Source organism: Dermacentor andersoni, chromosome 7 (genome assembly GCF_023375885.2).
Source record: "Dermacentor andersoni chromosome 7, qqDerAnde1_hic_scaffold, whole genome shotgun sequence".
Classification (NCBI taxonomy): domain Eukaryota; kingdom Metazoa; phylum Arthropoda; class Arachnida; order Ixodida; family Ixodidae; genus Dermacentor; species Dermacentor andersoni.
Window position 1 is genome coordinate 66332144 of NC_092820.1, and position 16687 is coordinate 66348830.

The window sequence follows — 16687 nt, forward strand, 5'->3', positions numbered from 1 at the left end:
CCCACAGAAAAATGGTAATAAATGGTAATAAGTCCCGCTCCAACAAGGCGCCGGAGCCTCGTCTATTTTAATGCAGGGCAAACCCACCGCAGGTGGTCGATCAGGCTTCTGTTAAAAACATCTTCTCAAAGAATAATTGCAACTGCTTTTGTCTAAGCCTTAAGAAGAAACTCAATAAAAGCCGGGAGGATGTAATGACTGTGTTCCGCATCTTTTACTTTCGGAGCAACCTTGAGGCTGGGTGCGCCAGCGTTATCACCAGTGTCAGGCTGTCATGAGCGAAAGGTGTTAAAAGAATAGAATTCGAACGAATGGGTCGTTACATTACCCCAGTCTTGTTTCGCGCATTGTAAATACAGAAGGCCAGTTCATATGTCACGCCTTAATACCTTCAGAATGATCCACCGGCTTTTGCTTAGAATACAGCACAACACTAAAATGAAAGCCTGCACCCCCGTATTCTCAGCGGAGCAAAAAGAAACAAATCAAGCCGGATTTACACGCATCTGTGACGCGGTGCTTCGGCTCCGGCGATAAGAGGCAGAAGTGAACTGTTTATTTTGGTATATTCGGGAGGATTGGCCGCAAACCTTCATTGTCAGTTACGAGCCGTGTTCGAGCCAACGGGAAGGAAGGCGTGCCACTTGCTGCAGGAACATTAGCTCCCTTCTTCGCGTCAATTGAGCGACAACATTTCATTGGACTCTCTATGAGCTATTGGCAAATTATTCTTGAAACGAATCCTTATTTGTATACTTTTCCTGGTTTCGGCATAGGCCGTTCTGTCGCTCGGTCGAGTTCTTATTCGATTGTCACTCAATCAAAAAAAAAGGGAACACGTACTCTTCCAAACGGGGTCATTCGAATATTGTGTCTTCGTTCCAAATATAGGCGCAAGATTCTAGCGTACGCTAAATTTTCAGCTTTGTATTATTGTTTGCTCGCGGCAGCGAGCGCTTTGAATTGACCACCGAGAGGCGCAATGCCGTTTATAAAACGTTCCAAGGTGTGTGCAAATTATCTCAATTTTCGCATTTATCCTGTAGGTTTGCAGGCTGTTTCGTGCGGTGGCATCTGCTGGAAACAAAAGAAACGACCACACCGGGCAGAATATTTGAATGTCTCGTGATTGCTTCGAAAGTGTCTTGCTCTTTTTCGATAGTGGTAGCAGGCGCACTTAGAAAACGGAAATATTTATTGATGCAGACAAAAGCGCTGACGTATCCAAAGCCAAGGATAACTCACTTTCTCCACGCCACTCTTCGGTTATGATTCCGAACACTTAATTGAGCAGCTAAAGCGATAAATAACAAGTTTAGTGTGACTGCCGAAATAAACACATTTAGTTTAATAAGTCTTGTAAAATAGACAAGCACGGAGGTTGAACATTTGTACTCACTCCTCGACTTGTAAAATTGTTGAAATCATTTATCTGGACCTTCTTGATTAGTTCGAGATCTTTCACGATAATAAACGGATGAGCCCCGTTGTAGAAGCTGCAAAAAGTCACGCCACAAAGCAAGGATACATGTAGAAGATTTGCTGTATAAGGTACCGCGTTGACAGTATGACGTCATATACAGGAATTACGGCTCCAGAAACCGGTATGTGTAGTGTATTTTTCGTATGGATATCTGAACATTCGCTGAAGACATCACTTTTCGAAATTATGTGAGGAAATTTTAGGCGTCCTGAGATGAATAGTGGTCATGAATGGACAGAAACCTGCCGAGCGAGAACACGGTATCACTAAGGATGCCATGATTATACGTTGCAGTTTATTATTTTCCGGACGTCATGCAGCGGATAACAGCAACCGTCTGCTACGTATTGAAGAGAAAATAAGCCTACTACCTCTGAACCAGGCAAGATTATCGCACCAGGTAGACAGCTTTTTTGTTTGTTTACCCTGCGGGCCACATGGCATTAGTATAAATTAATTCACATTCCTTTCTTCAAAGAAACAAAGCACAACAAGCGCTTACCCTACAATGTCTCCGTATTTTTCTAGCCATTCCTTGAATGTGACCAGTGCTCCCTAAAAAGAACCACCAGAAATAAACTGCTGTAACCATTCTATTCCTTGGCGTAGAAAAAATGAACCAACTATATGTGACTGGCGTGAGGTTGGTTTCGTGGATTCAGAAGAGGGTATGGTATACACACCTAATATACAATATTTTTAGGAGTAGGATGTAACAGCCGAACTAAATTTACTATTTTAGGCAGCACAACATCTGTCACTCTTGCATGCTCAACTGTGAAAGGTGACTTGCTTCTCCACATCAACTTTCGCGTGCTGCTAAAAGTGTGCTTGGTGAGGAGAAATGTGTTCTTTAAATCTCCGAAAGGTCCTTTTAGCATTGCAATATATGTGGAACCTCACTTCTTACAGGCGATATTTGTACGGTGTGTGATCACTGTGAGAAAAGCAAAGCAATGGTCAACCATTAAATATGAGGAAAATGCATATATGAATGTCTAAACTTGAGAAAATTTTATTTTCACCTATCTATGAAAGCTGCCTAGTCGGGACCTGCTAGCAGAAATGCGGAGTGCTACTTTTACAGTATCGTTATACTAATTTCGGTGCAACCAAGTTCGGCACAAGTCCGTCAGTGCGAGGATTTTTCATTAAAGACAAAATATTTATCTACCCGACTGCAGCATGAAAATATACAAAGGCCGTTTGTACAGGTTTCCAAGAAAGTAAGTTTGCAGTCGGAGAAAATTTGCCCAATCAGAGGTAACGTTGTTGCTTCATGCGGCAACTGGGCGACAACAATTTTCCCTTTCATCGCTAAAGTTGTTCGAATCTAACAAATATTCAAGAAATTCCAGCACGAAACAAAAGTTCATGGGAATTGCATTCATTGCGGCATAGTTCAGCACTCTTTATAAGGCGAATGAAACTTTCTAGGTGTCGTTATTAAGCAAAGTTTGTCTATTGAGGTGTCGTGCTTCAGGTCTTATGCTTGAATTAGTAAGTCTTCAGTTATACATTATTGTGCGAAAGCGAAGGCTAGTGGGGTTTATTTGAGCATGAATACTTCCGTATTGTTAAATCGTTGGAATTAATTTACTTGCGCAAACAACTCTATTTCGTTATAATAAATTAATTTATAGCGTTTTAGGTGCCAAAACTAGGCTCTGATTATGATGCACGCCGTTATGGGAGACTCCGGGAATTTGGACCGCCTGGGGTTCTTTAACGTACACATAAATCTAAGAACACAGGTGTTTTCGCATTTCACCCCCATTGAAATGCGGCCGCCGTGGCGTTCAGTTATATAAAACATTGTAGTTAACATTATATGTAGGAGTAATATCCAACGGAGCTATTTTTTTTTCTGATGATCAAGAGTTCACGTGCTTAACTCCCCGAAATGTCCGCTATGTTGCTTTTTGTGTTGATCGCTATTTCCCAGCAGTCAATGCCGATTCAGGTCAGAGAAAATCCAGGCAGCAAATCTCTATCGAACTGTTTTAATCTGTGACCTTGATAACCGTATCGCACTGTTAAGTGAAGCCACAGAATGTAAATCTTCATTGCCGAGCCAGCCGACCAGATTACACTTTTCAATATATGTATGAACTTATTGGATGGTGGCCGCAGTTTTAGTATTTCGTAGAAGACTTTGCTATTGTGAGAGTGTTTGTTGCTATCGTTAAGGTTATTTGAAGCAGCATAATTTCAATACAGTACTGGAGAGTTACCGCAGACACAAAACATAAACACTAGCACGGACAATAAAGCGCTTCTATCAAGAAAATTTGAAAAGAACACAGGGATGGTGAATGACTGAACGGAAACTTGTGTACCAGCTGATAGAAGCGGTTGATCGTCAGTGCTCATATTTATGTTGTCTGTCCGTTTTAATTCTACAACACTTCATTCTAATAGATTGTTTAAGAGAGCTTACCAACTATGAACATTTACGGCGTGTAATGCTTCTTCAACTGTTTTAACGCAGTAAAGAAGTGATTTGTGCAAGCAGTATTGTCACTGTATTCATGCTGCCCCACTACTTTTCAAAACGTGTTCGCGTTTAGCTGTTTTGTACCGACGTTAATCAACATGATTCTAAATTCTGGTTTTGTAAAGCAAGCTTTACCTTCCGTATCACCTCAGAAAGGTTTCCTGAAATAAAACTTGGAGGAGGTCCGGGGATTCCGAGATCTTTAAAGAATGACAGTCGTCTCTTCCGTTGTCTGGAAAACATATAACAACGTATGCTATCGACGAGATGCAATACAGTTTTTTGTTTGTATTTATGGGATGCATCTAACCTTGAATACAAAGTACTTTTCATTTCCACGGAGCCATGCTTTCTACGAAGGTATACTTTTAACCGAGAGTTGAAGATAAGCGCCTTGGATCGGGCTTAAAAATTACATAAGAATGACATGCGAATCGTGCCCATGCAGTTCAAAGAGTTCAAGATACAATGCACAGTAAGGGGGTTGGGAAGAGGAAAATAATCGCTGGAAAGAACTATCATGGTCCGGGGAGCTATATCCGACGAGCTACCCATTATTCTTTCTGTCATATCAATTCAATAACAGCAAGTTTCGTAGCAAGGCTATATTGTTGAGCATACGCCTTCTGCGTTCACCAAATGGGCAAACCATTCATCACAAGTTGTCAGCCCGGAAACTTTTGACAGCTCATCTGAAAATCCAAAGGGTGGTAGCTCTGTATAAATAAGCTGCAAAGAACAATGGAAGGCTGTCTGATGAAGACCTAGTGATAAACATGTGACCATTCCTTAGCTGGATAGCAAGAAATTGGCACGAGTGGCGACTTTCACAATAAGAGCCTGAACTTGGCTTAAATGGAAGTAGAGTTTCCTTCTGACTTTCAACATGAGATCGGTTGAGGGGTGGCATCAGGCATTATTATACCGTTTCAAGTCGTGCAACCCACTGGAGCATTTTTAGAGAAACAGCGACTTCTTCGCCTCCCTGGACCTGCACTGTTATTGTCATTGCTATTTACGCTTATCATCCGCTGCTCGCTTAGAGATTTGTGGCGAAAAGTTCTAGCAAAAGCTCCAAAAACACTGGAAGCGCTCTTGTAGCTAGTAAAGCCATTTGCGCATTCCTTGATTGAGCAAAGCTAGAAGATTATAAATGTTCTTGCAGGGACGCCGAGCATGAATCGCTTGCATGAGAAGGGTCCCTCGGTGTTGGAAGATGTCAGGTCCAACTTTGGCATGAGCTTCGCAAGACCTATAACTCCCGTAAAGAAACCCACAGAGTCAAAAGTTCAACAGCGGGAAAAGGCAAAGGAAAATTTTAAACATGCCTCTACAGCAAATGACACCGTCCAACTGATGTCATCTAGTTAGTTTCATGTACACCTTGATGTGGATGGTGAGACGATGCCAGCTTGTGTATGCAGTGGTGTTTCGGTCTCAATAATAAAAAAGCAGAGCCATTGCAGATAACATATATTCAGGAGAAACAGTCGTTCGGCAAGGATACAATGGGCGTGAGAAGAAAAATTACCAATGGATGTGCTCAAAATTTAAGTATTGGTCACGAACTGCAGGAATACTGGCACAGGTTATAGAATGCATCGAGTATGAATTTGTACTGTTGCGTCCCGTTATTAATTTGCAGAACCTTAACATAAGCAGGCGTGACACTGTATCTGTGAGCAAAGATGTGCATCAGCCGGGACTTATTGGTGTGTGTGGACTAGTGCACCAGGATGGCGGCACAAAAATTGGGGAGGAGGACGCCGGCACTCTGATCTCCATATAAAGCCTAGATGTGTTTGACAACGTGAAAGCATTAGGGTCAGACAACGAACCTGCCTTGAAGAAGGAGACCTTGCAGAATACCCAGTAAGGGAGGCTGGGCGAGAAGAGCATAAGAAGTTTGAAATGGCGACATGAAGAGTAATCTGTCTGTTTGGTATTTGCAGGCTTTTTACAATGTACGCAAACCAAAAAGAATAATAAATCTCAACGCGTTTCACCTTTCATGCGGAAGGCTAATTCACATAGGTTTCCGTATGGAAGCCGAAATGTCTTGCCTTCTACAGTTTTGTTTGGTCGGTATACGTATTTCTCTTGCCAAGCTATACTTCAAGTCAACATGTCAGTATAGCCATACTTACATAACGAACCATGCAGCAAGCCCGACGATGACGCTCAAAAGTAGGGCTTCAAGCATGGCTTCCGATGCCGGCGTTCAGAGCAATTTCACGATGCACGCGCTGCAACGAGAGCGGAAAAGGGATATGAACAGATGTCGCTGATGGCCTACAGGACGCTGCGCTGTGCATTTGTTTTGCTCGGTTGCTTTATTTAACGGTATTCATGTGCCCACCTGACATGCTGAACATTTATTCTGATATATTACAACCACATTCAGAGCTACTGCCGGACTGGAGTACAACAAATACAAGAAGCATACATAAAAGTAGTAGAGCATATTAAAAAAATAATACAGCAGACGTGTCACGCAAGTGCTTTTATAAAATCAGGTCATGCCACTTCAGCAACAGAACCGGGTAACTCGCTGCAGCAATCGAGAATTGTTGGAGAATAACTGAATATTATAATGTTAGTGCGCGCAAAAACAGGCTTCACGTTGAGTCTGTGACAACGTCTCGTTGGAAAAACACTGGCATGCATAATGTAATTATCAGCGGATAGGCTACAAGACGAGTGAACAAGTTTATGTAATAGCTTCATGAACTCGGTAAGCCGCAAGGTGCGTAGAAAAGGTATATTAAAAGTGTGTTGCCGTAGTGGACGAAGAAATCCCGATCGTAGCGATGACAAATTAAATTAACTCATTCCTTTGTACACATTCAGTTTTGTTCGTGCATTTTTACACAATAACAACTTAGTGTATTTTGGTGATGTAGATAATGGTCGTTTTAAGTTCTCTTATTCAATTGGTGCTTTAAGTGTAACGTGATCAAAATTCTGTGATCACTGCATGTAGTATCTGCAGATTATTCCTAGGTATTTGTACATGTGGGCTCCGGGAATAATTCTGTTGAAGGCGTCCGCATGCCGTCAACGAAAATGGCGGTTCGTAAATGACACAACTCTGGTGCTTTGAAAGTTGATGCGCATCTATCAATCCGTACACCAGGGGCACTAAGTGCTGATCGACTTCATAGCTACCTAGCTATCCAGTCGATCAGTCGAGCAACATCTAAAATTCATTGAGTTAGCTTGGTGTATGGTTGTGTATAACGGCGTTGAAGGCATTATTTAGAAAAGTGCACAAATAACGCATGAATTTGCCGATATCAGGAGTGCTAGCAATGTCATGTGGAAATTCCACCAGTTGTGTTGTGCAGAGACGAGGACGAAATACATGTTGTATGTTCGAGAGAAATGATTCAATTCAAGGTATTCTGTTATATGCCTGTGTATAAAATACCCCAGTAGCTTACTGGAATCGACATAAGCTTTTAGTTAAAAAAAGTTGTTTTCCACCAGATTTATGCACAGGCAGGACCTTGGCAAGCTCCCAGGGCTGGGGGACAATGCTTGAAGTGAAACATTGTGAAAATACCTGCCAAATAACGTGAACGCCAGAGGCAATACCAAACCAGAAGCTGTTCGGAATATCGTTCGAAATTTAGAATGAATTTTAGGATAGTATTTTCATTAACTACCACATCGTCGATACAGAGCTCAGTATTAGCACCTGTGAGCAGTGGGACAGAGCTGTTGTAGTGCGGCAACACTGACTGGAAGCAGACATTAAACGTATTAGCTATTACATTGGGGCCTGAAATACCTGACCGATCTGATATAAGGAAAACGGCAGCAGTTTTTGTTTCTATGATAGAAGTCTAGAATTCGCGCGGGCTAGAATTTTTCATTCCTTGTAGTTCAAAACAGAAATTAAAGTTATTAGCGGGTACAATTTTCATGCGTAATTCATCCTTAGGAGTTTTAAAGCGAACGATACTGTCTAGATAACATGCCTCTTTCAGTCGCTGAAAGCGAAGAACGCGACGTGATGGTCGCAGTATGCTGCAATTCATTCAAGAAATGCAATTTCTCTTTTCAGTCTTGAGGTAATCAAAAGTACCAATGCATAGTTTTACGATTCGCTCAAGTCCATCAACCAATGGGTCAAAGCTATCACGTAGACCAAGTGCTTGGAATGAACCAAAATTAGAAGCTAAGTAGCGGATGCCTAGTTTATCTAGGATGTGACTGAGTTCTGTCGTCTTGGAGAGGCGTTATTATTGTACTATAAGTTGCTTTTTGATTAGGTCGCTAGCGTGTTGTGCAGTCCCAGATATAGGAGTTTATCCGTGCCCGTGCTTAGCATAACTCCAATTACTTTTTATATGCCTTCTTATCATGCCGTGTAGCTTCTTCTTTTCTGCGGTGTACCATCTGTGGTATGCCGCCACATACAAGTGACAGAATCGATAACTGGGCCTGTTGGTTTACTTCCATGTTCAAACTGTAAAAGCGCATAAAGTCGAGAACGAAGAGAGTGGAGACGGCGAGGCGCTTACTCACAAATGAAAAATTTTATTGAAATGATACAACTATATACACAAAACGGAGTACGACGGCTGCGCACGCATGCCAAGGCTCACGGGTTAAATAATTTCAAAGGAAACGTTACAAGTTAATGAAAGTCTAACTATCAAGAAACCTGAGTTCCTTCTAATGTAACAAGATCGAGGGGGGGCTCATGCAGTTATCTGCTCCTTTTTTATTGGAAGGCCTCTGCCATTTAACGGGTTAGATGGTTAGTGCTTTTGAAGATAATCTGAGCAACTTCAAAAGAGGCCAAGAGCCGCAGTCCTTACAGTTGGCGGCTAGATGTGTCGTTCCTGACGAATTGTATGCCGCCAGGTACTCCCTTAGCTGCACGTTGACGCAACGCCCAGACTTGCCTAGGCCATTCTTAGTGCATAAAAACGCGATCATATATACTATACACATCGCACAATCTGCAAATATTTTGGTGTGCTTACTATTGCATTGCGATGGCCTCCGGCGAATGCGCAAAGAAATGTTCTGCACTTCGTTTGTCGCTGAAAAAAAGGAGCGTAAACCTCATACCTAGCGCCTATGTTTTAATCCATGTGATGTTCCGTGGAGGTAAAGAACGAAAGCTATTTTATTATTTTATGATGATCTGCCCGGGTGACCTGATGATATTCTTTTTTATTTCTTTCAAAATGTCTGTGCCACACTCATAAAATCACAATCTGAGGATAGTCTGCTTGTCCAAGCTTGTCGATCTGGTTGAGAAAGCTCGTTTTCATCACCTGTCCCTATGATTTTTTTTCAGTGCGGAGTGCGGAGTTAAGGGTAGGCTTAATACACATGACCAGCAAACATGAAGCGGTTGAAAGATTTGTCTTAGGTCAAAAAATTGTAATTGATTATCCTGAGGTAATTTTAAAAAATATTTAATTTCATTATTTAAAGACTTTTTGTGCGCAAACAGACAAGGGTGAAGAAGAGGAGCAACACAAGGACGAGCGCTTGCCTCGTCCTTGTGTTGCTCCTTTTCTTTATCCCTGTCTATTTGCGCGCAAAAAATTTTTGAATAATGAATCTGTTCCAACAAGACCGACTAGCAGTTATACAGTTATACTTAATTTACCGCAGTTTTCCTTAAAAACCTTTAAATATTCACAACATCCCGCGTTGGATCAGTGGACTTAGTTAAGACCAGAAAATCGTATACACATATGAACACCTTAGATGCTAGTCCTGAAAGATGAGGTTCTGGCCCTCTATCGAGCTTGCTTAAAAAAATTGAAAAAACATTGAAGCAACTGGCGATCCCATGCAAATCTCTGAACGCTGAACGTCAAGGTCTCCCTTTCCCCAAGATAAAAACGTGGAACTGAGATAAAAGCTCAGACACACGAGAAAGCTTGCGACCAAGGTTCCCCTTTTTAGACTACGAAGAAGTGAAGACGAGAAAATTGTCTACATATCTCAAAAGCTTAGTTGCTAGGCTTGCAAGATGAGGCTGCAGCCCTCTATTGAGCTTCCTTAAAAAAATCGCTCCAAATAACATCAACTGGCAATGCTATGAAATCCCTGAATGCTGAACGTAAAGTTCACTCTTCCCGCAAGACACAAATGTGGATTTAGGTAAAAGATCACTAAATCGAGAAAGCTTTCAATCCAGGTTCCACTTTTTAGACGAACGCCTGCATGGTTTTCATGATGCTTGCTTCTTTCATACGGTCGTGTCTGTTGGTGGTACTGTTGATAAATCGCATCGCCTCAGCAGCTGTGGCTTCGATTTTGCGAATGGTTTCTTCCTTCATGCCCTTGGCTTCTGTGATCATTCCAAACACCCTTATCTTCTCGACTTTGGGTTTGGGTTGTCGATCTTGGGTCTTGAGTTGTATGTCTGGGTGGGTTTGTGTGTTGTGGTTGTTCGGGGGTCTTCCCTTTAGTGTTGGTCTGTACACCAACAGCTCAAATTTTCTGACCGAGCACGATAGACAAGTGCCTTCTGGGTATTTCTCGACTGCTTCCACTGCTTCCTGTAGTCTCTGTTCAATCCATCAATTACTGTCATTGTTGATTCATAACGTGATGTCGTCGGCATAATTGTATGGTTAAGACATTCGATTCTTTATAATTTGCTAGGAAGACCTACCATAGCCAGGTTAAAGAGCATAACTAGTATAACCGATCTCTGATGTGTGACTGCACTGCCAATATGCACTTTCTTGGACGTGAGGTCGTCTACAGTGATTTTTGCTTCTCAGTCAGCTTAAAGAGAATGAGAATCAACTTTTATGCTGAGCCCTTAGTAAAGGTTGGTGCGCGCTGGCACCAGATGGGGTGGAACCTTCTTCTCAGGTCCCATATGCATCCAGCAGTTCCTGGCCCCTAGCCGCCAGCGCGAGCTGGGTCGGTAGGTCGGGGCTGGACAAGGTCTCCTATCGCTCGGAGGGTTTGGGGCTGGGGAGGTTGGGGGGCAAGGATCGTGGGGGGTTCTTGAGCTTTGTGCACTCTGCAAGGATGTGTGCTAGAGTGCCTTTTTGTTGTCTGCAAAACGGGCATGAAGTGTCATGCTCTGTTGGGAACATCTTGTGCAAGAGCACGGGATGCACTAGCGACGCCCCTTGCGTGCGTCGCACAATCGTTTGCTGCATTCGGCTGAGCTGCGGATGCGGAGGGGGAAGCCTACCTCTGCCGCTTCTGTACATTTGCGTGATTTCTTTGTAACTTGTCGTGGCGTGCCGTAGCTTTGGCTCGTCCTCGGCCCGGATTCACAGTTCTCGGGCATAGTGGTCGGCGAGTGCGTTGCCTTCCACTTGCGAGTGAGCCGGGACCCACACGAGCTCAACGACCCGTCCCGATGATTTGCATTTGGTGAGGATCGCTAGTGCCGCGGGAGAGATGTTCCCCTTGCGGTAGCTTGCGTAGGTGGCCTGGGAGCCTGTGATCATGGTCCTCACTCCCGGTTGTGCGAGTGCGAGGGCGACGGCCACTTCTGCTTCGGCTGTATTCGTCGTCCGTATCGACGCGCCTGTGACCAATTTATGGATGGTGGTGACGACCGCCATTGCTCTGGTTTCGTGCTTGGAAAGCGAGGTGTCCGCGTAGAGAACCTCGGGGTCCCCTTCCAGCTGTCGAGCCAGTGCCTTGGCCCGCGCAGAGCGTCTCTCGTCGTTCCTCCCCGGCTGCATGTTCCGGGGAGGGGCTTGGTCTTGATAATGTCTCTCCACGTTGCGGGGAGCGCCTCTGTTGACGGTTGCTGTTCAATTTACCATCCTATCTTGCGTAGGACGGCCCGACCGTGCTCTGTCCGGCTCAGCCTTACGCGCCATGGGCATCCCAGTCTGCTCGTCAATGCAGAAACTGCTGGAAATGGGTGCCCACAACACTGCGGAAGAGCTGGTGGAAGCACACCTATCCCACCAGAGAGTAAGGCTGAGTCGGTCAGTTAAGAAGTTTTGGATATAGTTTTACGTCCGCTTGCCCACGCCAAGGTTGCTCATTTGGTGCAGTATCGTTTGGTGTGCGACATTGTCGAATACCTTCTTGAAATCTGGCCCTAAGACAGCTCGATTCGATCTCCCAGGTTTGTCTTTTACTTGGTGCTTCAGTTGGAGCATGTCATCTTGTGTAGAAAGGTTTCTTTGGAATCATATCATCGTGTTTCGGAGTAACTCATTGTCTTCCATGTAGTTGGTGAGTCTGGCCAGCAAGGCATGGGCTATAGGTTTGACCAAGCTGGAAGTTAGCGATATTGGTCTTCGATACCTGAGTTGTAGTTGTTTGCAAGGATTCGGTATTATGATTTCTTGTGCCGGCTTCCACTGCTGTGGTATCATCCCTTGGTTCCAGCACTCGTTCATATATTCTGTCAGTTTGTGAATAGGCGCGACGTCCATGTTTCTGAGTGTCTCGTTTGTAATGGAGTCTGGGGCCGGTGCCGATTTGGTCTTTAGTTTATGCGGGACTGCTCTTATTTCTGCTTCGCTAAACTCTTCATCGATTCGTGAGTTCTGTTCTCCCTTGTATTCTAGATTAATATACGGTGACGGCTGTGACACGTATTTGAACTTGAGCGTTCAAGAATTCTTTCTCTGTTCCTTTATCTCTATAGGATCGTGTCTATGTTTTGCCTTTGCACCGTTTTTATTTCCTGTCTGTTAAGCAGATATTTGAGCAACCTCCTCGTCTTGCTCGTGCTCTATTCCTCAGCCATCTTCCTACATTGTTTCTCCCAATGTCGTCTTGGAGCTGTAGTGCATATTGCTCTATTTCTTTGTTCAGTAAGGCTATCTTATTCCTTAATCTTTTGTTAGGTTACTGCGTTTTCTATCGTTTCTGTAGACCTTTTCTAGCCTCCAACATGTGCGAGAGCCTTTTGTCTAACAACTCTACCTGAGCCTTTTGCTGGATCACCTGCGTTGATCTGGGGATGTATTCCTTAAGGTTGGCTGTCCACTTACCAATGTGTATAATGGTTTCTAGGTTGCTCTCTATTTTCCTCAATTTTACCCAATCAACTAATTTGAGTTTATTACGCCTGTAGTTGTCGGGAATTCGTTGAATTACATTTTGAATATAGAGTAGTGGCTCCTGAGGTCTTCCTGTGTATTTAGCCATCTTATTAACTGTATATTCTTAGAGAATGTGAGGTCTGGTGTGGAGCCGTCATATACGCCGTTGCCTTGCCTTGTGGGTGTTGCTGGGTCCGTGAAGAGGGTGAGACTTTTCTCCCTGTTGACTCCCTGTTGGGAGTCGAGCCACATCTTCTGGCCTTTGGTGTGGGCACATTTTTACCCGTACGTGGTTTGGATGGCGTTAAAGTCGCCACCTATCGTTAAATACCGGTCACCCGCTATGTTGAACGTGCGCTTGAATAGTTTTAAGAATCTTGGTCTCTGGAATATTGGACTGCTGTATACACTTAGACTGAATGTGCTATTATTTGTCTTCCTTGATAGTAGAATCTCAAGTGGTATGTTGTCTATGTCTATGACTCGTGTATCATGTTTTACAGCCGCACGGTCTCTTTTGACTAGCGAGGTAAGGGCCTTGCTTCCTCCTATGGCATTGCTGATTAGTTGGTACCCTGATAGTCTGGCGAGACCGTTCGTTTCTTGTTGAATAATTACGTCAGGCTTGTCTTTCGTTTTTTTGGTGTTGATACAGATTCGCCTTCTGCAGTTTTATTGTCATATGGTGTATTTATTTTTCTTTGCCTGGCTATAATTATGTCATGATTTTAGTGACCATTAGGTCTAGTATCAATGGCTTGAGTAGTAAGGGAGACTGGATAGTTGCCTGGAGTGTTTCTTTCTTTTTCAGGGACTACATCATCCATTATTTCTTCGAACGCCGTTACTCTCGTGCTTATAGTCTGAAGCTGTTACTGTATGGGTTGTAGTTGATGGGCGACTGTGCTGACCATAGCCGCCTGTAATCGATTCTTCAATCTGGTTCATGAGCTTTTCCATCGTTTTCTCAAGTCTGGGTTCAAATTCTCCTAGACGTTCCTTTCCTATGCTAGCGGTTTTAGTTTTCTTGGGACTGCTTCCGTTGTCTTCAACAATCTCTCCGGTCTTGCATTTAGATTAAGGGGTATCGTTGTTTTCTTCCATGTTTACATTCTCGCTCTCTATTATGTTTGTTGTACATTCGCTCTTTTCGTTTTTCAGCTTGGTGCTTGTGAAGTTCTTCCTTTATTCTCTTATTCTCCTCACCCATCACTACCATTTCCTGTTCCATTTCTACCTCGACTTGTTTTAGCTGTGCCAGCTGTTCCTTTAATTTGTGATCAGCTTCAGCCTCCGCCTCGGGCTGTTTCCCCATGACCGCGCTTGGCCAGTTCACCGTTGGCGTTGCCGTGTTGCCTCCACAACTCCGGGGTTCGCTTTCGACTTCGCCGTGGCTATACTCCTGGACCTCGATCTGCTTGACCTGACTCTGCACATTCACTTACCTCTGCTCCTGGACCTGAATCAGCTACGCAGTTCTTTCGAAGGTTTCGAAGGGGATTACAGCCTATTCTTCAAGATCCTGAGGCCTTGCTGCTTATCTTGCGTCGTGTAGTTTACTTCTTTGCATCAGGAAGGGGATGATATATTTAGCCTTGCATTCTTGATCTGGTTTAGGGTGGTGCATGTAGCATACCTCACACTTAGCCTTGCATTCATAGTTTTCGGGAGGGTCCACCAATGCGTATCATGGAGCACAGAAAATTTTAGGGTTGCGCGAATAAAGAGTGCAACACCACCAGCTTTGCCACTAATCAGTTATGCCATATTTCTATATAGCTAGTGGAGAAAACACAGCGTCAAACACGTCGTTATCAAGCTGGGTAACCTTTATTGCCACTACAAGAAGAGGGTAGGACGCAATAGCAGCAATTAAAGGCATGAATTTGTTAACAGCAATATTTCCATTGAAATACAAAATATATAGATCGTTCGTGGTTGGCGCTACTGAACGAGATGTTACTTCCGTTTTAAAAACAAAAGTTGATTTAGGAAGAGGACAGAATCTGACTTTAAACAGTCTATAATAGTGTCCCATCTGTGGCGCACGTTATCAATAAAGGCGTGATTGTAGCTTAGTTTTACTCTGGATCCCTCGTCACGAAAACTTGCAGTTGCGTCTCGTAGTTTTTTTTTTTTTTTTTTTGTTATGACGCACATTCTGTGATAAACGGTCAGTTTTGCAAAAACCATAGCCCTGCAGTTTCTTAGCATTTTTATCGCCCTCCTTTTTCTCTTAAGACCAAAATTTATATTATGACAGGACGTGATCGCCGTTCTAGTGATCTGCATATGCGATGACAGCACTTTATACTTGGACACTCTATCTGAAGATACACTCTTAGCACTTGTGTTTCAGTATGCAGTACAGTGTCAGTATTTACAACACGGCTTCCCAGGGAACCGTGCAAAGAAATACTGTTCCGGCGTGAACGTTTTCTTTTTTTTAAATCATGGGGTATCGAAGTAAGTTTACTGATGATTTCGGTAAGTGAGAAAATTTCAGAGTTAGGCTTGTCATTCAGTTCTGTACAATCAGGAGTAGTTGTAGCAGATTCAAGTGAACATACATGTACTACAAGGGCCGTTGAAGAGAGACTTATAAGATTGTGTGATATGTCACTGCCACTTGCGGTTTGTATCTGACCAGCCAGCAAATGTGCAAGAAGTTTAGGCATCTCTTGGGGGGCGGGGGAACGACTTGAGCAGTGACTGCCACTTGTAGCAGTGGTATTAATCTCGCTTGTCTTTGATGTAATTCCTGTGGACACCCTTCTAGGTCCGTGTTTAAGGTCGACGTCTCACTCAAGAGAAGGTCATCGTAACAGTGCAAAATACGAAAGCAGCAAGCAACAACACTGTTCAAGTAGAACATGAGCAACAAAAAGCGATCATGGGAGCGGCAGCTATAGGCATCCGGAATTTAACATACCTGCGTGAAAAACTGGCTTCGATTGAAACACATTCTGAAGACCTTCATAGCATACGGTGTAGGTATCGGTGATAGCAGGTTATCAGTGACTGCCCGAACGACGCTGACAAGTCAGAGGCGGAGCGCGTGAGAGGCCATAGGGAAAGGATGCCATTGCTATCACCAACATCAGTGACAGGGCAGTTTGTAAGCACGCCATAATATCCTCTTTTCTGGACACGTACTGACTAGCGTCCCAAGCGGCCGCGGCTAGAAGCTAGCACCTTTTCAGCGGAACAAGTGGGATTTTTTGCGAATGCTTAAAGCTGCAGGTCAATTATTGAAAAAGGCAGGTTACAGTCATGTTCTAGAAGACAACCCACACGAGACAAATGCAGGAAACCCGCTGTGCAAAGCTAGAATTTTTTTCCCAGAGCCCTTAAACATTAAGCAGCGTATGTTGTGTGCAGACTAAGCTTTCGAGTACTTTCTATCTGAAGTCTCTAGAAATGGCGTGACATAGTCGTACAAATTATTATAAAATATAAAGACGCCAAATAAAGGATACACAGCTAATGAACAGCTGAAGTGCTTTCGCTCAAGTTAACCTGGTATCTATAAAAGCCCAAGCTAACCACTGAGGAAGTGTCGGAAGCCTTGGCCGAATGGTTTGTTCGCCGGTACCTATTGTTCCGCATCATGTTAACCGAAGTTCGATACCGTCTTATGCGATATTTTGTTTAACGCCACGTACAACAGAATTTGATAGTTTCCCACCAGAC

At 43.6% G+C, this 16687-nt stretch overlaps 1 protein-coding gene across 6 annotated transcripts in view; it reads right to left on the minus strand.

The window, feature by feature from the left end:
- LOC126534366 (cytochrome P450 3A12-like) overlaps positions 1 to 16687 on the minus strand; it is a 65982-nt gene that overhangs the window by 31199 nt on the left and 18096 nt on the right. For all 6 annotated transcript variants that reach the window (XM_055072829.2, XM_055072831.2, XM_055072830.2 and 3 more), the window contains exons 2-5: positions 6128 to 6226; positions 4116 to 4212; positions 1986 to 2038; positions 1400 to 1496 (exon numbers count right to left, since the gene is read on the minus strand). In XM_055072829.2, the coding sequence (XP_054928804.1) occupies positions 1400 to 1496; positions 1986 to 2038; positions 4116 to 4212; positions 6128 to 6183 (303 nt within the window). In that variant the 5' untranslated portion in view covers positions 6184 to 6226. The remainder of the gene's footprint in view (positions 1 to 1399; positions 1497 to 1985; positions 2039 to 4115; positions 4213 to 6127; positions 6227 to 16687) is intronic.